The sequence below is a fragment of the Gopherus evgoodei genome, chromosome 3 (assembly GCF_007399415.2).
Source record: "Gopherus evgoodei ecotype Sinaloan lineage chromosome 3, rGopEvg1_v1.p, whole genome shotgun sequence".
Lineage (NCBI taxonomy): Eukaryota > Metazoa > Chordata > Testudines > Testudinidae > Gopherus > Gopherus evgoodei.
The window spans coordinates 172,113,682-172,140,717 of NC_044324.1; the positions used below are offsets into that span (position 1 = coordinate 172,113,682).

The 27,036-nt window shown below is 40.0% G+C and overlaps 1 protein-coding gene across 3 annotated transcripts in view; it reads left to right on the plus strand.

The window, feature by feature from the left end:
* The first annotated feature begins 221 nt into the window (after positions 1–221).
* The window catches only part of WDR26 (WD repeat domain 26), a 46,291-nt gene continuing 19,476 nt past the window's right edge, over positions 222–27,036 (plus strand). Inside the window, exons 1-8 of one of the 3 annotated variants that reach the window (XR_003999702.1) lie at positions 222–1,026; positions 2,872–2,971; positions 3,085–3,141; positions 11,854–11,990; positions 14,434–14,531; positions 15,523–15,679; positions 17,704–17,760; positions 21,202–21,340. Coding sequence is in view for 2 of the 3 variants with exons in the window: in XM_030557423.1 (XP_030413283.1) it covers positions 662–1,026; positions 2,872–2,971; positions 3,085–3,141; positions 11,854–11,990; positions 14,434–14,531; positions 15,523–15,679; positions 17,704–17,760; positions 21,202–21,340 (1,110 nt within the window). In the remaining variant the exon portion in view is untranslated. The remainder of the gene's footprint in view (positions 1,027–2,871; positions 2,972–3,084; positions 3,142–11,853; positions 11,991–14,433; positions 14,532–15,522; positions 15,680–17,703; positions 17,761–21,201; positions 21,341–27,036) is intronic. The other 2 variants (XM_030557423.1, XM_030557424.1) reach the window with 2 other exon arrangements.

The window sequence follows — 27,036 nt, forward strand, 5'->3', positions numbered from 1 at the left end:
AGGGCTGGGTGGGAGGCAGCTAGACAGGTGTGTGGCAGAGCCCCCTCTGGGTCTGTACCACCCCACCTTCCCCTGGCGCTGCACACGCAGGGTAAAGCCCTGCCCTTCTCTGCCCCTTGCCCCATAGGCTCCATCCCGCTCTGGGCGGCGGAAGTGGGTGTAGGGGGCAGTATAGGAATTTCCTGTGACGTCCCGGCCCGGACTCCATTAGGCTGCAGCTGGGCAGAGAAGTGACAAACCCAGCAGCACGGAGCAGGCCGGGCGCCTGGGGCGGCCGGGCGGGGGCTCGGGGCAGCGGCAGCAATAACAAGAGGGAGCCCAGAGCGGGCGGCGGCGCTGCCTCCGGGACCCCGGGGGGGACAGGGCCCCGCTCCTCCTCCCCTCGCCCCCCGCCTCCCTTCCTCGCCCCCCCCGGCTTCCCACCACGGCCGCTCTCGGCGAGGAAACTCTGGCCTCCGCTTCCTCCTCCTCCGACTCGGACACCGGCGGAGCCTCCCCGCCCCCGCGGAAGAAAGCCCGGGCCTCCCCGGCGGCGGCGGAGGGAGCAGGCGAGCCCGGGGCTTCCGCGGGCAGAGCAGGCCTCACCTCGTCCCAGTCCCCCTCGCTCTCCGCCGGGCTCGCCCCTCCTGCCGCCCCGCTCAGAGGCAGCAGCAGCAGCGCCATGCAGGCCAACGGGGCAGGAGGAGGCCAGCAGCAGCCGCCGCCGCAGGGGCCGGCGGGCCCGGAGCTGGGCTGCTTGGGCGCCCAGAACGGCGAGGCCTCGTCGGGCTCGGCCGCCGGGGAGCAGCTGGCTCACGCCAACGGGCTGCTGCCCTCCGCCTCCGCGGCCAATAGCAGCGGCGGCGGCAGCAGCCCCGGCGGCCTGAGCGTCAACAACGGGGTCCCGGCCGCCGGGGGGCCCGGTTCGGCCGCCGCGGAGCTGGGGGGAGGCGGCGGCAGCGCCCTGAAGAAGAAGAAGCGGCTCTCGCAGTCCGACGAGGACGTGATCCGGCTCATCGGGCAGCACCTCCACGGGCTGGGCCTCAAGTAAGTGCCCGCGCCCTCGGAGGGGAGACCGACCCCCTCCTCCCCCATAGGGCGGAGGGGGGCCCTGCGGGGCAGGCCTGCGCTGGGGTAAGGGAGCCCCACACGGCAGGGGGGCGTTTTTCTCCCTTTTCCCTTTAGCGGTGCTATGAGATCCCCCGTTTCCCCCTCCATAGGGACCAGGAGGGAGGCTGGGTGGGGATGGGGGCCCCGGGCCCGTCCCCTGCTGCAGATCCGCACTGATGTAGCTGAATTGCACATCGATAAGAACAGAGGAATCAAAAGTGGGGGAGGAGGCTGGCTTGGTGCAGGAGCGGGCCGAGGAAAATAATGGTGCTGGGAGACTTGTTCTATTTTAGGGCACCATTTGTGCCCGTGGGAGACAGACCAACAAATCTGTTTATGACCCACATACGTAAGATTTGGATGGTGGAGGGGAGGAAAGGGGCCGCCTTCTCTCCCACACTGCCTTGTCACAGCTTGATATCCCATTGTAAAGAGAGATCAGTAAGTGTATATGAAGGAGAGCTGTGGGGCAGACATAATGTGTTGGAAAATAATGACGTGAGGGACCTGTCTTTAAGGCTCTTCCAACCAGCTTTGTACATTGGAGGCAGACTGTGTTTCTCAACCGTGGTGGGGAACAGGTAGGGCTTCCTCTGCCAAAGATGACAATATGAAAGCCTAGTCACATACCACTAAAGTCAGATCAATACAAATGTGGTAGTGGGGGAGAAGTGATCTGGTGAACATAATGGAGCCTGGACACTTGGATGTTTTTTGTTTTAAGAGCTCATTGGTTAATTGTAAACAAGCCAACCAAAGAATTAAACTAGCATTTAGGATTCTGATTGCAGAGCCTGCATTCATGTAATTGGATGAAAGCTTTTGTAGGTTTGGTTTGGCCATATGTCTAATATCTATAGACTGAAAAAATTAAAATTACAAATATGTTGATTCTTCTGTGGCTCAGAGCACTGCAGTATTTTTGGGTGAGTGTGCAGTGGAGGGAGGGGAAATAGAAATAAAATACAGAGAGATGAACCATCTGGATTTTACAAATACTTCCCTCCTGCTTTTCTGAATAAAACATAACAGCAACTAGGTGAATATTGAGATTTTGGGAGGGATCCTATAGATGATGCCACAGAAAATAAAGCTACAAGATAAGTACCAAAGGAGAGATGGCAAACTATTGTGGGGCTGGATTGAGTCTAATGAACTTAGTACAGGAAGTAAAACACATCACTGACAGAGGAGGCAGATTCTCCACAGTAGGATACAGCTTGTGACTGTTTATAGGCTACACCACAGTAAATGTTATTTTTAGCATAAAAGGGAAGGGTTACAAGTTGGTGAGTTTGCTTATTTTTTATTTCAAGGAACCAGCCTTTTAAAGTTCTGACATGTACAAAAGCTAGGGCTATGTCTGCAGACATCTTAATACAGAGCAGTGGCAGCCCTTTATACTCATTCTTTAGGGGTGGTTATAGAGGCACATCTAATGTTTATAACCTGTATTTTCCTCCGTGTAGACAACTTGCTGTTAGAAATTGGTTTATTTCTATCTGGACATGCCTGTCTGAGATGATTGGTTAGTCAAAGAAGACCATCTTGGCACTTCATGCAAGTTTTCAAACCGATCAGCCACTCTTGTGGATATAGAGAACTGTCTATACAAGTGTCTTGAGTGATTGGAATACTTATCTCTTCACGTTTCTGAATCTGGTTATAATTCTTTTTGCTTCATAAAAAGTCATTTTTTAACTATATCAGACTTACTGCAATGGGTGATGCATTTTAAGAGTAAAATTGGTCAGTTTTTTTTACACTGTATCTCTCCTGCAGCCAGACTGTTGATCTTCTCATGCAAGAGTCAGGATGTCGTTTAGAACATCCTTCTGCTACCAAATTCCGCAATCATGTCATGGAAGGAGAATGGGATAAGGTAATGTATGTGGGGCATAGAGGACTGCATAACTGCTGTTAAATTTATAGTATGTGAAATGCATTTCATGGTTCTTCAAGCTTATGTTTATTTTTTTATGCCAATTTCTGCAGGCTGAGAACGACTTGAATGAGCTTAAGCCGTTGGTGCATTCTCCTCATGCAATTGTGGTAAGAGACACATTTTGAATTGTTTCAGATGTAGTTGGGAATAGTTGTAGTAATGCACTTTTTTCTTTTACCTACTTCAGAGTTAATGTTGGCATCTGTGTTTATTTTAGTTAGCAGCTTGCTATCCCAAGCACAATACTAATTTGCTTTCTTGTCGTTTTTTGTTGTATTTGAGAGAGGAGGCCTAAAAATATTAAGACCAATACTCAGTGCATTGAATGTGTAAATTTATTAAAGTCTGTCTTCATAGATCAGAATACAACTCGTGTAATCTGTATATCTAATTTAAAATCCATAATTGGATAACTTCAGTTGATACTTAATTCAGTTACTTTAAAGAAATTCTAAAAGTGCTTCTGAGTTTGAAATAGCTGGTGTGGTGTTTTTTTTGTTTTTTCCCTTATGTTTTCTTAAAGAACCAAGCTTAAGTACAATGTAGAATACCTAGGTACTGTGGGGATTTGCATACTGCAGTAGAATGTCATGGGAATACAGTGGCTGATATAGAAAATGAACAATACTGTTGCTTTTCTAGATGGCTTTTAGAGAACAAATGTGTGTGTTTACTCTTCGGAATTTTTGTAGAGCTTTGTCCTCTTTTAAATTATTTTTAAAGCAGACCAGTCTGGTGGTTTATGTTCACTCGTTTCATGCTAGGGTTTAGATCCTGTGACTTGACAGTTACAATTTGTTTGGTTTTAATATATATGGTTTCAGTAACTTTGTGGACTTTGTTGACATACAAAGTGTTTCTGGGTTTATTTCTATGACCCAGGATCAAAGTGGTTACATACAGCCCTTGTCTTTCTTCAAACATCTTATTTTACTATGTTAAACATTTACTGAAATTAATTGGACATTAGCTATTCAGTGTTGTTTTGTAGTCATTTGGGAGAAAAAAGTAGCACTGCTTTTTGAAGTGCCTGCCTGTGGCTGTAAACAATGAGGAATCAGCTGATGGCTGCTTAGCTTTTTACTTCTAGCTGATTCATTTTGTTGTCAGGAGGAGAGTTTCCTGCCGGTGGGGGAGGGGGAGAGAGAGAACAGGAAGTGAAGTAGGAAAAACAGATGTTTAAGAAAACATCAGTGGCTGCCTGAAAGAAGTTACATCTTGTTCTGTAATTATGTGAATGTTTAACCCCTCCAAAGTCTTTTCTATTGAACTATAGTTCTAGTTCCTATTTTTTGCTTGGCAGGCTAGTATTGGAAGGCAAACTTTTAAAAAGACAGCAGGAAAAACTGTCCAAACAGAATATACCAAAATAACGTGTACATATTCAGTGTCTCATGAGGAGTGAGAATTTGGTAGCCTGTTGCATACACAAGAGCGTAGCATCTATTAAAGCAAACGTTTATTGGAGTTCTAACATTTTGGGGATATGCATTTTTTTTCTATTCCATTCAAAATGGTGCTGTCCATTCAAGTTTATGAAAAAAAGTCAGACTATAAGATTTTTTTTGTACTTGTCACAATAGGTTAATTTGACAGAAGAGGAAAACAAGGGGACGATTTGCTTTTAGTGAATCCAAAGTATAAATGGCTACGTAAACCCTAACCTTGGGGAAAAAGTACTCCAACTGAGTAAAACTTATAGAAATGTGAATTTTGTTTTCAGACTCTACCTTGTCCTAAACTAAATTGATGCTGTAAAGTGTATTTTGTTCATCTAAACTGAGTCTGATGAATTAAAAAAAAAATAACAAATACTGATTTTTATTTAAAAACAAGTCTGCCGCATATACAGCAGTAAGAAAATAAATTAAAGAGGTGAGGTGAGGGGATAAGACTTTATTGGTTTTATTATCTATATCTTTAGAGTCAGATGTTTTAGTACATGAATTTTTTTAAAAGCTATTAGTAAACTTACAGAGGTGACCTGTCAGGGTTTTTTTTTAATGCTGATTTGGAAGATATTTTTCTGGATATTTATGGTTATTGCAAGATTTCAGCTTAATTTAGAGCAATAAGTAGCAACTGGAAAAGGAAAGCTCACTAGATAAAGAATTTTTTGTCACAGCTCAGACTATCTATAGAGCATAATCAGATCTAATAAAAGATGATTATATCTCTGGCTTTTGCACCATCAGTGATGATGTAGGCACTTCTCTTTATTTTAAGAGGTGGGGTTATCTTTTTCTCCCACTCATGAGCCTAGTGGCGGGGGGAGTTAAATAATTCAGATTTTTTTTTTTAAATCACTAGTAATCTTACTAATGCCAACACTTCATCTGTTTCCACCCTATAATGAAAAAAGTAAAACCACTCAATTCAATGTACACTTATTTTGGCAACTTTATATGTTCTGGAAGGCACTATGCTTCTGATTTCTGTTTTTGAGTCAAACTTCATCGTAATTTTAGATAAAAAATGTGTTCATTCAGCTGATGTTGAACAGCACTTAGTAGAATAAGTGCAATATATGGCCATATTCTTTAGGGGAAGAAATGCTGTTTGTGTTTTATGAACCAAGATCATATGGGTTTGGTTTCTGAATCTCAACCGGGCAGTTTGACCACATGTATCTGAAGGGGTGTGTGTGTGTGTGTGTGTGTGTGTGTGTGTGTGTGTGGAAAATCAATCTTGCTGACATTTTACTGTAAACTTTAATAGGCTAGGGAATCTTACTTTTAATGTGACTTGGTCAAGGATGAGCTGGATATCAAACATAAAGTTGTATTGCACGTATATTATAAATTCTGTCTGTGAAAATGAGCATAAGCTGCCCACAAAGTGCTTTGAGATCTACAGATGGAAGTGCTATAAATGCTGCATATTAAGGTACAAATTATTAATCTAAGTTTAAAACTGGCGGTTCATTAAACAGCTGCTGCATCTGGCCTGAGCTGAAAATGAGAAGTAGCCTCTCCTCTCAATTCCTTTGTAAACACCACTGAAACGCAATTGTGCCCTGTACTACTGTTGAGTAATATGGCTAGCCATGTGTGTACTTCATGTAATGTTGTGTGGGGGATGCAATTGGCTGAGGTGCCAGAGGAAAACCTTATCCAGAGTAGTGGGCCAAACATGAAAACCAAAGCTTTCTTCTGCTGTTAGGTGTTTTCAAAAAACATAAGGCTATCCACTTTTGTTTTTGGCCCAGGCCAGCATTTCAGTCAGTGCACTTGTGATTTCCAAGTGAAATTTCACTTGTCTACACTTGATTTGGGGCTATTCTGTCAAATAATGATATTCATCCTAGCTGGGTGAACTTGACCATCCTGCTTTTAAGAGAAATAGCACTTCTACCTACAGTTTTGTTCAATGATCATTTGAATTCAGCTGGGAGCTCAGGTTTCCTAACTCTATGGTATCAGCTAAAGGCTTGTCTACACATGAAAATTAATCTTTAATAAACTAGGGTGTGAATTAAGAGCAGATTAACTGTTCCTTATTAACTCCATGTGGAATTAGTGTCCACACATGGAGGTTAATCAGAAGTAATTTGCTGTGTAGAGAAGTCCTAAAAGATGTAATGATTCCTTATTGGAAGGGGATACTCTCCAGGATCCTCTAATTTTTTCCTTTTGCTCTCACTTAGAGATCTTGTATTTGGTTACCTAAAAGAGAGTGGCTAGATGCAGCTTCCTCTAGTTTCAGCCAATGTCTGTGCTGGATTGCCTAGAGGAGGCTACTCCACAACAGCATAAAAGTTTCTGTCCCAAGAATGGCGTGCACAGATTCCCCATGAACAGGAGAGCGGAGATCCAAGCCAGGCTGGAATAACTTATTTTGCTGACATAAATCAAGTGTCTTTTTTTTTTTTTAAGTTAACAAAACCTCAACCTAATTTAAATGAACTAGCTTGAAAAAATTGTGCTATTGTTAAATTCCACTATTAGTAGAGTATCTTGTTTAATTTTTACAAAAGTGCCATAGGTGGAAAAACAAAATATTGAACATCAAGGCCCTGATTCTGCAAATCAGACACACAACTTTACTCTCATAAATATTCTCATTGACTTTAACAGGACCGTTTATGCTAAGCATGTACATAATGTTGCAGCATTAGGAGGCTAAAATTATATTTTTATTAAACTTCTCTTAGTGACAATGTTTGTCACTTCAAAGCAATTTTGTTTTGATGTTAAGGATGAAAAGTTTTATTTAGATTTTCAATATACTAATAAAATTGTTATGAACTCGTTTTTTATATATGCAGGTCACTTTAGGCTTTTATTTTTGAAAAACTAAAGTTCCTAAATAGGAACACACATTCCATTGACTTCAAAACACAAATACAGATCAAAACCCTTCAATTTTCTTGATTCAATTTGAGAACATTCAGAATATCAAAATATGGTGTTGCTTGTAGTTTATAGAATAGGTTATTTGCTTATCGGGTCTGCGGTGTTTTCACAGTTAGGATGTTAATGAGGCCCTGCACTTTGCTTTTTCAGCTTAGATGAGTATTTTGGAGAAACGTCTAAAGTTCATATTTTATATAGAATCTTTATATAACTAGTAAACTAAAGAAACAAGTGCAAAACATCCACTTTCGTCCCATTTTATAGTTTAAGCACTGACAATATAAACACTTAAACCATAACTTTTTTTCAATCCTGATTTTTGGTCAACCCTGCTCAGAACTTAAGCCCTGGCAATTCTTTATGTAGGGTCACGTTAACATTGAACCATTGAGCCAATTTTACTGTTAATTATGTCATACAGTATCTAGAAACAGCAGAATGCGACGCTTGTACGTTAATTCATCTTTAGTGCTGTACATCAGCTTTTGTAACATTTGACTGAATTAAAGTCCGCAACCTGAGAAGATGAACATCATTCCCTGTAGGGTTTCTCCACCAGATAATACACAGAGGAATCTTTTTGCTACTGAAACATAGAGTAGCTACACACTCTACTGAACTGGTGGATTTACAATGATCATTCAGAAGTGAAGTGGCTAACTGCATCTCAAACTATATTGTCAATGTTAGGTTTGCAGTTAACTGTTTCAGGGCTCTTCAGTTTTATTGATACAGGATAGAGATTGAAAGAGATTGGGATGAAGTCTCTTCTAATACTTTCCTTTGCAAGACTATAATTATTTTTGAAGGGAAATCTGAGTGTTGAGCTGGATATGTAGGTACCATCTAACCACAGCCAATTTAACACTCTTATTTTGTTCATATTGGATAGAAAAATATATACATCATCTGATGAACAGATATATTTTCCAGCAGGGTTTCTTTGAAGCTGTAATATAACTATGAGCGCACAGCACTGAACGAATGTTACACGTTTTAAACTCCCTGCTGTCCAGTTGAGGAAGATGGCATCTGACACTAAAGGCAGTTATCAGCACTACTGGTATTAGATGGTAGCAGCAGAAGGGGAAATTAGGAAAAGGATAGGAGGAAGAGATGAGAGAAGGTCGAAGATAGAACTTAGTTTGCCAGAAAAAGCCCCTCTTGTCACAAGAAGCGCTGGTTGCAGAAAAGCTGATTCAGGCACAGGAAAAGCTGAATTGCCTGACATAAGGTAAGAAAATATCTTTAAAAATAACTCGAGTATAGGATCCATGAACCTTAGTGTAAAGGGTCTCTACAGCTAATCTCTCATTGTTTGGGATACTGTAACTTAAATCTGAAATTTAGTTCTACATCGTATCAAATAACTTTGTAGGGCTTTTTGGACAAAAGTTCATTCATGAACCAATAACAAAAGGGTTGTGACTAAACTGTAGGCAAAATGTTATCTGGGCTTTGATAGGGACATTAGTTGTAATTAAATCCATTCAACATTTTTGTTCCAACTCTTATGTTATGAATAAAATATGTGTGGCATTTAGTATATGTACTGTGTCTCCACGTATGAAAACTCTGGTGCTGTATCATTCTCAGAGAGATCCTTTTCAGTAGTATGCGTAAGATTCATGGAGTTAATGACTTTTTTTTTTTATAAAGGAAAATATGCTCTGAACCAACTGTGAGAACGTACATATTCAGCTGTCTTGGCAACAGTACTCTGCCTTGGTTGCTATACACAATATCAGGGCTGAATGTCGGTCAATTTTGACATGCTTCTTGTACTAGTGTGGATAAAATGAGTCATGGAGACAGTGCCTCTGGTTTGGTTTTACAGGGATTTCCATTAAATTGCTGATATTGGCACAACAACAACAACAAAAACCTTTCCTTTCCTTTTTTTTTCATCCACAGAAATGGCTTTAATTACGCTTTCTTTTAGAACCATTATGCCAGGTAGAGATAGTAATTGGATGAAGTGGTTATCGCCATGCAGATAAGGGAAACCAAGAAAAAGTGAATGGATGGATACATAAGAAACAAAATATTGTCTGAGATATGCAGGGAGAATTGGAGAATATTCAACATGAAGTTCTGGATAAGAACTGAGAAAACAAAGGTTTTTTTATTTTTGTTTTTTAAAAAAAATACTGAAGTTTGGGGTTGATGTAGTGATCACCTACTGTGAGGAATCAACCCTTCCACTTTCCTAACAAGTGGATAGGAAATATTAAAAGGGGAAGGCTTACTTCTAATGACTCGTCACCCCAAAATCTGCAACATTATACCTGTACAAATTGTACACATACTCTCTTCTCTAATGGGCCTCCTCTTCACCCTTCACTCTGAATGCAAACAAACTGAATATCTGTGCAATGAGAGGGAGAATAATATAAAGGGGGTTCTGACCTATCCCCTACAGGACATCAGAGTGCTGGAAAACTAAGATGCTATAGTATGAAATTAGCTACAAATATCTATATGGTGATGCTTATCTAGGTAACTTCATACCCTTCTGAAAGCTATACATTAAGTCAGCAGTCTTCTTTCATGTACATGAAAACTTGATACGTGTTATTTGTACTCAAGAGTTACAGAAGGTCTGTTGCACTCAGTGTTTTAATCAAGTGTAGTCCTTGTAGGCTGTATTCATAATCAATCTGGAATGCATTCCACTTGAAGGAAAACAAATATTTTACCTAAATGTGTTAAATTCCCTCAAAAAGCATCAGACAAAACCATTACTAGATAAAATATTTAAGATCTGTGTATCTCATCTAGTCAAATACATAGCAGGAATGAGATTTTTATGAGACTCACTGTAGTAATGTATCTTTCTCCATGCCATTGTGATGACAGTACTATATATCTTAAACAACATGAATGAAAGCTAATTAATTCTCTTTTAAAATGTCTGACACAGTCAGTCAAATGTCAAATTGAGTAAACCTCAAATCAAGAGACAGTTTCAAGTAATTTAGCCTTTAGTCTTAAAATTTAGGATTTTTCTTAATTTACAAATATTACTCTATACATCTTTTTCAATTAAGTTCTAGTTATTTAAATATTCTATTGTTAGCAGCTCAGAACACTTCAACATTGAGCTATTGTATGGAAAAAGCAGAATTAAATGAAATTGATCAAATAGGACAGTCTAGCTACCCTATCCAAGATGAAGTGCAAAAATGAACAACATGGAGTAAATCATGTAAAGTTAAGGCATAACAAATGTTTCATATTTAAGTGTCTTGATTTGAAGAGGTTAGCACCTTGCTCAAAATTGTATAATGCCCTTAATACACTAATATAAGTAAATGCATATAGTATTGGAAAAGCTGCTGGTCTTTGGGGTCTGCTGAACTCACATAGGGATAGGTGGTGATCAAATATTGAAGTGTATTCATGATCTGTCTTGCACTTCATTCAGTTTCTATAGAGATGGGGAAAGCATAGCACATCACTTTAATTTAATTTTGTTTCACTCTAGATATATTCTCAGGTTTTCCTCTTACCCGACTACTTGTTGAAGGCCTGGGGTGTGTCTTTTCTCATGGCGATGACCCCTGGCAGCAGCAGTGAAGATAGACAAAAAATATATACACCAAGTGGCTATGCTTAGTTACAGTAGAAGTAACTAAACTGTCTCACTTTCATCTTAAGGATCAGCATGTTAGGAAATTTTGAGGACTCCAGATTTTAAATATGAAACTGAGTGCCTTCCTTCATTTTGTCCATGAACATGTTAACAAAGTTAGAATCATGACTATTGATGAGAAATGTGAGAATATGTGAAGGCCACATAGGAATTCTAATAGAAGTGAATGCTTATGAGAAATGAGTATAGGCTAAGTGAGCCCTAAATGTGGGGAGCGATATCACTCTGCTTTCTGTAAAAAGAAGATGGAAGTATTAATACTTCTGGAAGACAAGTTTAATTTGCATGGTGCCTTGTTTTGCCTAGTTGCAGTGTTAATATGTTGCTACAGCATGCTATACAACTATAGAGAGAATCCCTTGGTGAGCTCCTACATAATCTGTATAAAACCAGTTAGGGGGTTGACTTGCTGACCTCCTGGTCATGCTCTGTACAAGCATGCAGCATACTTGTTTTGTCTTTGTTGTTTTGAGTATGAGATTGAGGGAATCTCATCTAATCTTGGTTTAAAGGATAGTGACTGAAAGGGATATGGGTTCAAAATAGGGAGAATTAGGAGGGGTGTGAAGAGTGCAGAAGAGGATATTTGGGGCACCAGTAGGCAGGTGGAAAAGATTGATTATTTGGGTCGCTTCTAACATAACTACCACAATTGTATTGAAATACCAGCCAGAAGTAATGATACATTGCATATAGTTGTATTTCTGAAGGGTATAGTAGAATGGTTTCTACTGTTCTGTTTAGGCTCAAACATTTTCTGAAACTTCAGTCAACCTTTTTCCCCTGACTGCTGCTTTCTGTCATGTCAGAGGATGAAGTTCTTGCTGCTACAGCAGAAGTACCTGGAATACCTGGAGGATGGCAAGGTCCTGGAGGCACTTCAAGTTCTACGCTGTGAACTGACACCACTGAAATACAATACGGAGCGCATTCATGTCCTCAGTGGGTAAGGGTGCTCAATCTTGGACAGCTAGTTCTACAGAATATCCTGAGGGATTGTGTAATTCAATGGAAACAAGTGCTGGTCAGTATTTCCTGAGCCTTCTCTTCATAACATTAAAAGTGCACTTGAATCACGTGGAATACATAAAATAATGTCTTGGTAAAAATGAAGCACTATTCTCCCTTTTGGACCCAGTCCCACTCCTATTGAAATCGGTGGGGAAAATCCCATTGCAGAAGCAGGGTCTTCTATCTCTCCCCTCTTTCTTCAATCTTTAGTACTAACTTTGTTTTAAAAATCTGAATTATTTATGCTTGGTGATCACTACTATTTAAAATGGCAAGGGGAAGAAATTTATTATACTGACTGTATTGTTGTACCATGATTCATATATCTTCATTCATCCAAAATAAGTGTTTTTCTATATACTGCATTTATGGTATCAGAACCTAAACTGATAAGGACATAATTTCAGTCCTTTTAAAGGATGCATGTTCAGTCTCTCTTTTCCTATATCTGAGTAAATCTCAAGTTGGTAGGGGTTGGGTTTTTTTTCTTGGGGGGTGAAGGGGGAGTGCAGCATGTGCAGTGTCTCCTTTTTTTTTCCCCATCTCTCGTGAAGGTCTGTCTAAACAAGATTTGTTTTGTTTCTCATTCATTACCTTGCACTGGTACCTTCTCTCCTTAAATCTTTCTAGTTAGTGACAAAGGAAAAGGGAACTTCTAGAGCAAATTGCTATTGTCAGTCACCCAGACTCAAACAATAAATCTTACTAATGCATTGTATCATTACCATCCCAAGAAACAAATCGCAGAACCCGGTAGTGTTGGCATCATTGACAATGCTATTATGCTAGAAATTTAGAAGTTTAGTATGATGCAGCTTGAAACACATATGTATACCTCAAACACACTGGGATCAGCTAGCATAGTAAATCTTGTTTACATCTAGGTATATTTTTGTGCCATCATTGACTAGTCTAACTTGATGTAAACTTCTGAGTCACTGAGTTGGGTTTTTATATTGAAATTCATAAGCGTTTGGGTAAATCTGCATGGGAGAGAAGTGAAATATATTGTTTACAAAATAAAGCATCATTGTCCCCTTTAATTTGCCCCAACCTAGTCTTTGACACCTCATACATTTGCCCAAGCTTTTACTTGAGTGCAGATTGGTCAGGAGTGCCTGTACCGTGTCTCCTAAAGATCAATACGTTCTGGCTGTAATAAGCTGATGGAGGAGAGAAAGGTCCCAAAACAGAGATCTCTCTTCTTAGAGTCCCTTCTACCCCACTCCACTTAAATATGAATTGTAAACAGGAACATCTCCATGTAGACTCAGACTTTAAGGTCAGAAGGAACCATTATGATCATCTAGTCCAGGGTCTCAAACACGTGGCCCATGGGGCTATTTCCTGCGGCGTGCCAAGTGGCCTGCACCCCCCTGCCTACCTCCAGGCCAGGGGTGGGCAAGCTACAGTGGATTGCCCCCCTCGAGCCCTGCGCCGTTCCCTGAAGCGGCTGGCATCACGTCCCTACAGCTTGGGGGGGAGGGAGGCTCCATGTGTTGCCCTGGTTCCAGGCACACTGCCCCCCCCCACCAGTCCCATTGGCTGGGAACAGGGAACCACAGCCAATGGGAGCTTTGGGGGAGGTACCTGGAGCAGTGGCAAGCAGCACGCGGAGCCCTACATCCCTCCTCCCCCAGGGGACACAGGGACATGATTCCAGCTGCTTGCCACAACTCCCTGCCCTGAGCCCCCTGCCTAAACTCCAACCCTCTGCCACACCCCGCACTCCCTCCTGCACCCCACACCCCAACTCCCTGCCCTGAGCCCCCTGCTGCACCCTGCACACCTCCTGCACTCCCTGCTCTGAGCCCCCGCCACACCCCTCTTGTGCCCTCTGGGGGCAGGGAGGAGGTGGAGTTGAGGTGGGGACTTCAGGGAAGGGGTCAGAATGGAGGCAGGGCAGAGGCGGGGCCTCATGAAAGGGGTGGAGTGGGATCGGCAGGGGGCAGTGAAGGCCGGGTGTCAGGGATGCAGTCCTCAGGCCAATGAACTAGTTTCATGTGGCCCTCGTGATCATTTGAGTTTGAGACCCCTGATCTAGACTGATCTCCTGCACAATGCAGGCCACAGAATCTCACCCACCCACTCCTTTAGAAAACCCCTAACCTATGTCAGAGCTATTGAAGTCCTCAAATTGTGGTTTAAAGATCTCAAGGTGCAGAGAATCCTCCAGCAAGCGACCCTTGCCCCACGCTGCAGAGAAAGGTGGAAAAACCTCCAGGGCCTCTGCCAATCTGCCCTGGAAGAAAATTCCTTCCCGACCCCAAATATGGCGATCAGCTAAACCCTGAGCATGTGGGCATCCTTACAATTGAAAATGAATTCCAAAAGGTTTAAACCATAATAGGATGTGTTTATTCACTTTGTTTTTACAGGTATCTGATGTGTAGTCATGCAGAAGACTTGCGTGCAAAAGCAGAATGGGAAGGAAAAGGAACAGCTTCCAGGTCTAAACTTTTGGACAAACTCCAGAGTAAGATATTTAATGTTTGGCGTTTAAATAGATTTTTCTAAATACACGCCAAATATTTTTCTAGTACATCCCATTTAATGGGGTAACTTTTTCGAGGAAAGTGATTTTAATTACACTTACTATCAGTGACTGGTGCTTTATGGGGAAGATAATTCTGGTTACTGGGAATGACTTAGTGATTTTTGTGGGTCTTTGGTCTTGTGCCTCTCAATCTTATGCTGCCTCTAGCTGTTTACAATAACGGCTTTCAGTTCTCAGTGCCTCTGCTATATGTAGAAAGTATATGAATTGTTTTCACTGCCATCTGCTCTGACTGTTAGTTTGCTTCTTCCATGTCACTTGTGATAGGCCAACATGTTGGATGTATTGCAGCTGCCCTTGATACTGACCCAGGGACTGTCTGATCCTAGGGCATGTGGTATCTCGTTTCAATTCTATGGGCCTATCCATAATATAATGGTTTTCAACTTGTGGTCCTCAGGCCTCTGAGGGGGTCCACAGACTGTCAAAAGATTTCCAAAGGAGTCTGTGCTTCCATTTGAAATTTTTGAGGAGTCTGCAAATGAAATGAGATTGGAAAGCGTGCTGTAATGTGATGGACTCTACTGCTCCATTAATAGCAGTACTAACATAGTGTTGCCTTTTAATTGGGAATTCCTCATAGTGAGCACAAAAGGTGGTCTAGTGGAGTCTCGCAATTGAGGATTTTACTGTTAAAATCAGCGTGCAGCAGTCTACTTTGTATGAGTGGAACTTGTGCTGAACAAAAGCAACAGAGAGCTAAAAAAGTACAGTTCTGTTTGAAAACATCAGTGAATACGAGTTCATCTTTGGGTCCTCAGTTGCACAGTTATAAACTAACAAGTTAAGCAGTAGGTTGAATTTCTTTAATTTATAACTCCTTTATGGGTTTTTATTCAGTAAAGATAAAATGTGCGTTTGTAATTTTGTGGGGTTTTTTCTGTTTTTTTTTTTTTTTTTTTTCTTTAAGCATACTTACCGCCATCGGTGATGCTTCCCCCAAGGCGCTTACAGAATCTACTACGTCAGGCTGTGGAGCTACAACGAGACCGGTGCCTATATCATAATACCAAACTAGATAACAGTCTAGATTCTGTGTCACTGCTTATAGACCATGTTTGTAGTAGGTAAGAATTTCTTTTTCTACTTTTAAAATTGACAGTGGTATTTTTTTTTAAATATATAATACAATCCACTTACACAGTATTGTTCCTTTGAACTGTAGGACAGTTGTTTCAAATTGGAACATGCTGGAGTAGACTGGGAAAAGCCAGGCCCATTTAGTTGACAAATTGTTTGTGCAGACAAACTACAGAACGATGTATGAAAATGCTTCTTGATGTCTGGCTACTTCTCCTTGAGGGGATGAAACTTACTGTTTAATGAGACCAGGGCTGCCCAGAGGGGGGCCAAGTGGGGCAATTTGCTCCAGGCCCTGGGCCCCGCAGGGGCCCCCACAAGAATATAGTATTCTATAGTATTGCAAATTTTTTTTATAGAAGGGACCCCCGAAATTGCTTTGTCCCAGGCCCCCTGAATCCTCTGGGCAGCCCTGTAATGAGATGGGTGTATGTATCGAGGATTTAGCCTTAATCTAGGTGCACAAACTTGCTACTTCTTGCTATTCTGTCATTGTCTAAGGGCTATCGAATTGTTACTACCCATTCTTTGTCTTCAAACTTCTTGGATGCATAAGGTAAATCTGCATTTACTGTTCAAGGTCAGATTCCAGATTTAGTCTTTAATGAATGAATGCTGTTACATTAAATAAGAACACAGAATGCATTCTACTCTCTAATTCTTGGTCATACTTAGTTTGCATTACACATTTTTTAGGTAAGACAGAACACACAAATGCATGTCTTTAAATCTGGCAAAGTTTTCTTTCGTAAGAAAACAGCCAAATTTCATAACTCTTATATGTAAGTGCAAGTTTCACATGTACACAAACTCATTGATTGTTTAGATAATAAAGGAATTTCTTAAAACTAGAGTAACATTGGTGTTGCTTAAAAATCTAAAATGTGAAACTTTTGCAGGCACCAGGGAGGAAGTAACTCAATGCTGGTATATCATGCACACAGAGAAACAGTTGCTGTGTTCTGAGTGTTTTTTCTTCAGACAATCAAAGCTCCTCAGGGATCTAGCAGAAGTGACATGAATGCAAAGACAGTTTGTAGATATTTCTAGAGTACAGTTAGGGGTAAGGCCACAAGTTGCCAGACACTGAAGTAGCACGAGAAAGGGGGATGGTGGTTTATATTTTTGGTGGTTGGAGTAGCAGTTGAATTCTTTGGCTCATAATGAAGATTTTCTTCATATTAAATGCTTATTATAGTGAGTTACTACTAACTACTTAGGACTCCCTTGTAATTCTGTTTTTTCTCTAAAAATTGCCAGTATCTCCAACCACATGGGATTTTTAGCTTTAGACTATTTGGTATCTATTTTTAAAGTGAAGATTTCCATTTCAGTAGTCTTTTCAATGCTTCTATTTAGAATGTAAATGACTATCCTAATACTTATAACCATATGTTCTAGTAATTGTTCTGGCTTTAGACTTTTGTAGTCTTGCGCTTTTAACTGCCACAACACCTTAAATTCCTCTCTTGTGTGGATTTTTGGCCATCTCACTTCATTTCAATTCTAGGGAATAACAAGTGGTTTGAAGAATTTTTTTAAGTGTGGGTAGGAATTGGGGTCCTTGTACTTCAGAAAGATTCTTAACGTTAGGGCAGTAATAAATTGTGGACCGTATTGATTTTTAATAGTTACTGCCAGTCTAGAAGTGTGTTAATGCTGTGTTTGCATCCAGCTAACACGTGAGATCAATGCAATTGAAACATCCTCCTTTAAGATGCAGTTATATAAAATAATACAATAATATTTAAGGGCCAAATGTTACAAGTCTGGGCTTGTCTAAACTCCACCCATCGTAAATATATGCCCATGTAGGTCAAACTTTTATTTCTTTCTAATTTTGTATCCTCCACACCCAGACTTGCATACTGGGTGTGTGTGTATATGTATATATCAATTAAACCATAGTCTTATGTACCCCCTTTCTTCCCCTCCCCCCCAAAAGAAGACACTTCAAAACAAAGGCTTCCACTCTGTCCTCAACTCAACCTATTGTACCTACCTATTGCAGGGGTCTGAGATCAGTATGTGGTGCGCCGTACATGCTGCAATGCTTGGGCATAATGAGGTGAGTTAAAGACAGTGGAAGCCAGATTCTGGATTTTGTTTTTAGGCCTTTTTAATTATGTGTAAACAAATTGATAGAATTAAAGTAACAGTAATCTAATAGTTTAAAAAGACAATGAAACTTGGGTAATATTAAAATTGATAGGATAGTTTACTGGTAACTTCCACTTTCATTTTTTTTTGTGGGGTTAATCTATGGATTTCTGGCAATATTGTAATCAGGTATGCTTATATCACACGAACAGATACAATGTTGAGCAAAACAGACAGGATTGCTGCTTCTCAGGAAGTGGAATGAGGGAGAGGGTTCTCAGAGTGGAGGGTGAAGCTTTTTCACATTACTGGCCCTGTGGTACTGGAGAACTTAATTGGGGGCAGGTGGGGGACCCTTTACCGCATCCTTTTATTTTATAATCAATCCAATTTTAACTCCCCCCAACCCTTTTTTGAGAAGTAGAAAGTGGAGTCTACATACTTACCTGGTTCTCCTCTCCTACCGCTTCAGTTTGTGGTTGTAAGATTATGCATGGGAAGATTAATTTTTTATTTAAAAAACACTGAAGGTTTTGGGAGCAAAGTGAGCATTGCCTATTGCAGATATTGGGTTAGCAACATTGTCAGTCTTGATGGTGTCTGTTTATTATTCAATGTTTTCGTTGTAAACGCTGGAAACAAATTCACTTTCATGTTTTTGTTAAATTATTATTCCAGTAATTTTTAATTTTAATTCTTTTGGTCTGTTTTTAAAGGATTAAATTTAGAATTCGAAAGTTGTAAAAACACAGTAACTGATGAACCATGTTGTTGACATGGTTGAATAAAGCATAAGGAAACACTAAGGCAGAGGTAGTCAATAGGTAGACTGTGGGCCAAATCCGGATCACCAGAAGCTTTTTGAATGGACCCTGAAATTTTTTTTTATTTACTTTATTAAAAAAAAACAACCAGAAAAAAACCTAACAATAATAATTTTCTCTGGAGTCCGAACCTTGATTATATCTTGACCGAGAAATTTGGATCTTGACAAAAGATAGAGTACCCCTGCATTAAGGGTTTGTCTACACTTGAAACGCTACAGTGGCACAGATAGTCCACCTTCCTTAGAGGCAGTAGCTAGGTTGACAGAAGAACTCTTTTGTCTACGCCATTTGTTAGGTAGGCTTAACTACATCACTCAAAGTTGTGGATTTTTCACGCCCCTAATCAATGTGGCTGGATTGACTTAACTTTTTAGTATGGACCAGGCCTAAAGTTTAAGTGCACTATACTGAGCAGATGAGTAATGAAGGACTTTTGCATAAGCAGAAATGTAGAGAAATATGGTTGGGCATGAGTACTCAGATAACTAAACAAAACCTGTTCAAACAACTCTCCTTCTTAACCAACATCTTGTCTTGTGACCACCCAAAAATATCAAGTTCTGTTCTGTTCCACATATTCTGAAAAGGACAGTGGTTGAGTATGTGTTTAATACGTACTTCACTGTATCTGTGAAGTACAACTTACTGAGCAACTTGCTTCATTAGCTGAGAGAGGAAAGTGTCAGTATTTTCTCTCCTTGTTTCCTTGAATCAGTGTAAATTACTTGCATGGACTCCTTGAATCCATGTCAGTGACTGGCTGGTCTGCTGCTATAAATGATGCTTGTGTACTATGACTTTCATTCATTAAATTGATATTTTATATGTTCTTACACTAAATGGCTTTGTGCAAGTGGGACAGCAGATTTGCAAGTACAGTATTAGAGCTGGCAGAGCGGTAGTAAACATTAATAACAAATTATGCTTAAAACAAGTCTTTCTGTAACCACCGTATCTCAAATTCAGTTTACACAGTCCTAAGATCACAAACATCTTGATTGTCTAGAAACAGTTACAGTACTGCTAGTTACAGTAATGCCATTTGAAAATACTGTGTAAACCTCCTCAAAACATATTGGAATTAGGCTGATTTTTCTATTCAACCATTCTTAAAAACCACAAAACCATGACTATGGAGGCATGCCTCCAGCTCTTTTCAGTTATAACTAATTGTAAGGGGGAAAGTAGGGTGGTGGTTCCTGCCTTTTATGTTTTTATTATTATTTTTGGGTCTGTTGCTTGGTAGTGCAATACCAAGAGTGTCTTGCTACTTAAAGAAAGCACAGAGAGTATCTTAAAAGGATTTCCACATCTTTGGCATACTAATCAAATGTGTAGTACTTTTTTGCAGGATTGGCTTAATTACCTCACTGACTCCTCCTAACAAAAATTATTGAACAAAGAGAACTCATTTTAGGATAGTCACTTGTGTCATGAGTTTGTCAGTATTGAGTGTAAGAAGATTTGTAGCAATGTTTTATAACCAGTTTTACCTAAATTATATTAATTATTACAGTAGCTCCCCTAGTCATGGATCAGGACCCCTTTGTGCCAAGCGCTGTACAAATACATACACACACAAGATGGCTCCTGCTCCAGTTAACTTGTAAGCTCTGTGGGCCAGAGACTGTCTTGTGTCTGCACAATGTCTTGCACATTGGCATCTCTAGAAGCTATCATAACATAAATAACACACACAGTCAGCCAGGTGATTTCAAACACTGTACATTTACTTAGTGCCTATTAGTGAGCTGCAAACATAACTGAACTTCTCTCTATTTTTCTGCATGAATTTAATGTTTTGATGGTAGGATTTTCCTTGGCACATAATGGGGGAGGGTGGGGAGGATATTAGCTGCTATTATTGTTCTGTTTTTGTTTTCTCAGAAGTGGGGCAGTATTTGTATGTAGTTTGCAGAGTAACAAAATACCGCAGTGATAAACACTATATTAAAATCTAAATTACAGGAAATTAATGAGAGTTTCATTTCTTGAAAATGATCTTGTAAAAGTTAGTATTTCCATTACTCCTTTTTAGCATGAAATTAATCACATCTGTGGAGTTGCCAGAAATAATTTACAGGACTTTTCATTTTAGCTGTTAATTTGTTAACCTTAACTTTTATTGCAGTAGTGTCCAGAGGCCCAATCAGATTGGTGCCTGACTGTTCTGTATCCTACAAAACTTTAGGAAGATCCAGTTAGCGTCCGAAGATCTTGTAATTTTAATCTGAAACCCAGTGAGTGTAACAAACAATAGGAAGTAATGGGGAGGGAAGTCTGAGGGTAACAGTAAGATCTTGTGACTTCGTAGATTGGCTATATTCACATCTTAATGTTTTTGAGTCATTTAAGAGGGTATCTTTTTAGTTAATGATTTTTTTTTAAATCACCAATATCTAGTGACCCTCAAACTAGACCGATACTGTCTAGTTAATTTCATAATGAGCTTTGAAGACAATCCTGTCTTTTGAAATACATCTTAACTGCAGAAATCTTTACTTTTATAATTAGTTTTTACCAATTGCTTATCAGATTGTGTTTTACAAACCCTATGGTTTTGTGTTTTTACTTTGTTTCAGGAAACAGTTCCCATGTTACACGCAGCAGATACTTACAGAGCACTGTAATGAAGTATGGTTCTGTAAATTCTCCAATGATGGAACTAAACTAGCAACGGGATCAAAGGACACAACTGTTATTATATGGCAGGTTGATCCAGTAAGTGCTCAGACTTTAACGTGTGTGTGTTTAAAGGTAAAAAAGACCTAAACTATATGCATCTCTTCTAAATCATGCAGACTTTTTCTTAAATTTTCATTGTGCTTTTGCCTAAGGCTTTCCTAAAGCTTTTGGTGGTATTTCAGTGAAGACCTTTATTTTAAATCCTCTCTTTATTTTTAATAATTTGAATTATTTTAAATAGAAGTCCTGTTCACCATTTAAACATGCCACCTGATCTTTGAGTGATAAAATGTTCACAGACCATATAGGAGTTTCATCAACTGTCTGCTAATTGCTATTTTACATACAACTTGAGGAACTTTTCTTGATTCGTGTTCTGTGAAAACCTGGCACACTCATTAAGAAAGGATGTACAGTTGGTTTTTTTTCCTTCAAGACTTAAGTTCTCCTGACATTTTAAATTGTTACTATATATTGCTTATTTACTTCTGCTACAAGGAAACGGCCAAATCTCCTTACCCTAGCTATTGGATATCAGTATCATTCCTGTCTGTATTGTATTTTCTTGTAAATAAAATGCTTGAGCAGTCACTTTGAGATTATTCAGGTCCTAGTGATATGTTGGTATTTCAACTGCATTATGAATTTGATGTAATTATGTGCAGTTACTAATTGAAAACATGTTAGGAAATCTGTCACAAATACATATGCATAATATACTATGTGATTAATAATGTATATACATCATAATCTGGTTTCTTAGAGTTGTAACTCAAATCTTTTGAGAAGATTTTAAAAATTTATACTGGGTTATTACTTAAACTCCAGTTATGAATTTGCAAGCTGCTCCTTCTTCCTGCAGCAGGATCTGAGTTGAGGGAAGCCCTCTCTTCTGTCTTCCCTGCAAACCCTCCTTCCCCACCCTCCCCACCCCCCAAATTAGGAGGGGTATACCAGTTGAACTCTTTACTGTTGGGGAACAGTGGGGGATCTTGAAAATAGTTAACAGACGAGTTGTGTGCATACATCCAGCTTGGAAAAACTTACTGCTAAGGATTCTCAAGGCTTGATGCTGGAGATGATTTTTAATTGGAGCCAGACCACTCTCTAAATGTCAGGAGACAGTTAGAAAATAATTCTTCTTCTTTTTGTAACATGGATTGGAAGTTCTAGCTTATTTAGGGAAAGTGATTAAGGGCAGATCTGTGGTACAAAATGGCACCTCAAGTAGTAGCAAATAGTTCCATAGTGAGTCATTATTTATATACTGAGTCATTATTGATATACTATTTGGTCATACCAAAATAAATGCACTTTAGGTGTTTGAAATTATGCCAAAATATTAAGCAAGCACTGGTCACTAGAAGAACAAACTAGTGAAACACAGCTTTTCTAATGGCTATTATTTGGAGAAATTCCAAGAAACTGTAGTAAATCTAACAGCAATCAGTAGATTTGAAATGCATTCCTCAGTAAAGTTGAAGGGAATGCTCTTGTTACAGGACATATTGAATATGGATTTAATTGCATTAGGCCGTACCAGTCACTTGGTTTCATAGTTGCCAGGGCATTTGGAGTCCATTAATTTCTCTTCCCATCGTTTCAAGTAATTGTTGAAAGTTAACAAAATAATTGGTTCAAGAGAGACTGTCAAACTTTGTTCCAAACTTATTCTATTCCCTAGCTATGTGCTGATCCTGAAAATCTGAAGAGTGTTCCCCTATATTTTTAATCCTTTTGGGCTCCATCAGTAGTTCAGCAGAGTATCCAAACCCTCATATTTCTCCTGAAAATAAGCTTATCCCCACCCCCAAAAGTCCAGTGTAATGAAAATGCTGCTGCTGAAATCCTTTCATTCTTGTCATTTTGACTATCCCATGCACATTGAATTCAATCTGGTCTCTTGCATCAGCTTCAGCCTCTTCACCCAGAGGCTCTACAAACTCATCTGCCCCTATATTTTTACTCTCATTTCTTCTTGCTCTTCTTCCACTACTTTCAGTTCTACTAGACTGCTGACTTAGGTTCTGTCATGTCAGTTAGTACCTTGACTTAAATGGGACCACTTATGGGGAAAGATACTCTACTTAAGGTGATAGAATCTGGCCTTTGGTCTTTCTGTTTTGCCTATCCACTATATCTGGAAGAACTACCTCGTTGTCCACTATGTGTCCTCTCCTTAAAATCCATCCTTAAACTTTCTCATTCTGGGTGTCTTTCCTGCCACATTGTCCTTTTCCTCAACTATTATTTCATGTCTTTTGTCTTGTCTGTTTTAGAATGTGAGCTCTTATAGTAGGAAATATTGTAACTGTTTGTTTTGTAAGGGGATATATCAGCTCATTGTTATGAAAAACAATGTAACTATGTTGACCCTGTTCAACACTATTTTTGTGGTCTTTTTGGCTTTGAAATTGAAGTAAATCCATACTAATTTTTTAGCTGTGCTGCCACAGTTAGTCACTGGGCACAAAGAAAGAAACTTGAAAATATTTACCATAAGCCAATACAGAAGCTTAGGGAATGGAGCTGCAGGGGCAGGGCCTTGAGGTGTGTGTTAAACTTACAGCTGTTGTAATACCTCCATTATAAATTCCTTGTTGGAAGGAAGATTAGATCTTTCCTTTTCCTCAGAGCTTCCTTGCAGTTGGAGTGGGTGAGTTCTGTCTCATGGAAGAAAGGTTGACTGCTATTCTTCAACAAGTCAAGGTCCATAGATCGATCCTCCATTGAACTTTCAGCATTTTTGTAGAAACAGACTTTCCAGTCTCTGGCAGTAACATAGTCTCCACCTCCTAACTAGTCCACCAGTTTCTGACTCCACAACTACAGGCAGGTGAAAAACAGACCTCTTCTTGCACAGTTTATATTAATAATAGAGAATTCTGCTTGTCTGTTGCAAACTTCTAAAATCTGGAGCAACTGGATTTCAGAGCTAAAAGACCTAAGATTTTGGAGGACGCCAGGAGCAAATAACTGGATATATGAGGGAATCTTTTCTGCTTGACTTACTGCAGCAGCACATTTTCCCCTTGCAGCAACAGGACAGTGAGCGGTATGGCAGTGAAATATGAGGAAAGGAAAACTTTGCTTTTCTTGCTCTTATTCCTCCCCCCACCTCCCCGTCATCGAGTGCATGGACAGATTTCTGTCTTTTTTTCTGTGACAAAGAGAAGGATTTGGTGCTTGCAGCCTCTTTTGCAAAGGGATTATCTAGGCATCCCTCTCTCAATGAACACAGAAAGGAGGTGCAGGAGAAATGGCAGATAACTGGCATGCCCTCCCCTAACTGGCAAGGACAGACAGGGTGAAGGCTCTAAGATGCTGTCAGAAACTGTCCTCAGTCACTGAGGGCCAGTGTGTCCGCAGAGAGATGGTGGTGTTTGGTGCAGATGGGGAACAGCAAGGTGAAAACAGTGGGGGGGCCCTTAGGACCTGCTCTCAACCATTCATCTATCCATCTTCTGTGTACTTTGAGAGGTTTTTCTGTTGGGCCCATCTCCACTCAAAAATCCAGCTCACCTATTCATCAGGTCTTATCGCAGATCCTCCAAGGTTGGAGACTGCTCATCTCCAGGGTATGGATTCAGTCAATTCAATTTTATTGAATCACATATGACTTATGTTTTTTGCAAATATGAAAAGGAAAAACAAACTCATTTTAAAACAGCTACATCCATATAATGCATTAAAATGTCAGTCAGAACTTAATATTATCTCTATTCTTCAACATAATGTGTAAAGGGCAAAAACTGCCACTGATTTAATTACTAGTGATTGAGAGAATGCTAAGAACATTACCTCTTTTGTATAAAGTCTTTATTACTATCTCAAAAGGCAAAATCTAACACACTCAAAAGCTGGGAAATTCTACAGTCCATAAAAGGACTTAGGTCTTCTAACATTCCATATTTATATGGGCAAAAATGAAGATGTGAAGGAACTTTCCATAGCAGCCTTTAAGGACAGCAATTTCCATGGTTTGGAATCTTAACTGAGTATTTGACTTACATAAATGAGGTTTTGCTAACTCGTTCAAATATGGTTCAAAAACATGGGCAGTCTTCAAAACAGAAGAGCAAAAAGCAAACTTAAAATCCTGAACCATAGCCAGATCTTCGTGTTGGATAGTATCTGTCACTCTGAATAGTTGACTTAAGTTGATTAAAAAATATTGATAATAGAAAAACCTAACTTAACTATAATAAATTGGAGAGTCTTCTGCCATGGACACAAGAAGTACCTAGATTGTTCCTCCATCTCCTGAAGGTAAGGACAGGGCAATCTGTGCTCTGGTAGTACCTCCTGGGCTCTCTGAGTGATCTCATGGAACGTTCCTGCCTGTGCCAGCCCAAGCACCCCTCGGTTTCTTTCATTGGGGTACTGCCTCTCTCTGTCAGGGGACAGTTGAATTCTCTCCAAGATCCCAAGTGAAAAAGAGCTGCCTTGAATAAGGCTAAAATAAAACCGAGGGAGGGATTGTTGGAGAACTCTAACTAGGTCTCAAAATGAATTCCCGAGTTCCTCTATATATCCCAAGGAGTCCAAAGGGCCCCAAGCAAAAGGGGAGACATTGCCTGTCCCCTTACCAAGAGGATGTGCAAAAAATGGATGCAACAAGCTGTACTCTTTTCTGTGATGGCAAGGAGAGGAGATGAAGCTAGAGGAGTTGAAGGTAAGATTCAAGGCCTTGATGGCTAAAAAGAAAAGTACCAAGACGCATGTAACTCACCCCTGACATCCTAGGTGTAAATTTTCTGAGACACTGCAAAGAGTGTGGCAGGGTGTTTTGTTTTGATAGTGGTGCAGTTGTTGAAGTCAATCTGGTTATAGCAGGAAAACTTCAAAAGAGGTCTTGAAGAGAGAGTGTATTCAGTTTAATCTATTATTAGTCTAATCTTCTGTGAAAGCTTGTTCCACTTGAGCTGGATCCCCTCAGCTTTAACTCTAGATAGTGGTACTCAGCTATTTAGTTATCTGCGTTATCCCAGAGGAGTGCAGATCTCTTGGCAATTTGTAGATGGACATGTGGTTTCTAATACATCTGGGACCAGATTCTTGGCAATTCATTATTAGCCCTTCAGAGGGAAGCAAATCTCTTGTTCTTATGAGGCAATAGACTCCTCTTCTCTATGAAAAATCTTAATAGAGAAGGGACTGGCAAAGTAAGCCGAGACCTGACTTCAGGAATGGAGCCTTCACCCCTATATTTGAGTGTGACAACTTTTTGGACTACTAACCATGAGCTTCTTCACATCCAGGAGCCACAGCAAAGTCATATTCTTGTCCAGGAGAAGATACTTGAAGGTTGCTACCATGGAGACACTATCCAGTTGAAAACCCGCATGCAGCTCTAACCATTCCTATTGCGCTCTCAGGGTAGTCAGGTCCATCTGAAGATGAAAAATGAGGCCACATTCTTACTGGGTAGGGGGACTTATTTTATAATAATAGCATGATAGAGCCTTGTCCCCTTTCTACACTGCAAAAGGACTGTATTGTAGCAATGCTTCACCATGATCTAGTCGTCTTGATCCTGGTTGCCTGGCATTTAAAATAAATTAATTGGAGGGAGGTTTTGGATGTGGGTTGTTCTGACCATCATAGTTACTCTGAGGATATCTTTCCCTGAATGTCAGCTTCAAATACCTTCCAGTTTGGCAAAGAGACTGGAACAGAGACTGATTATTACAATTGCACAAGTAGTAGAAATCCTCCAAGAAGGCTCAGCT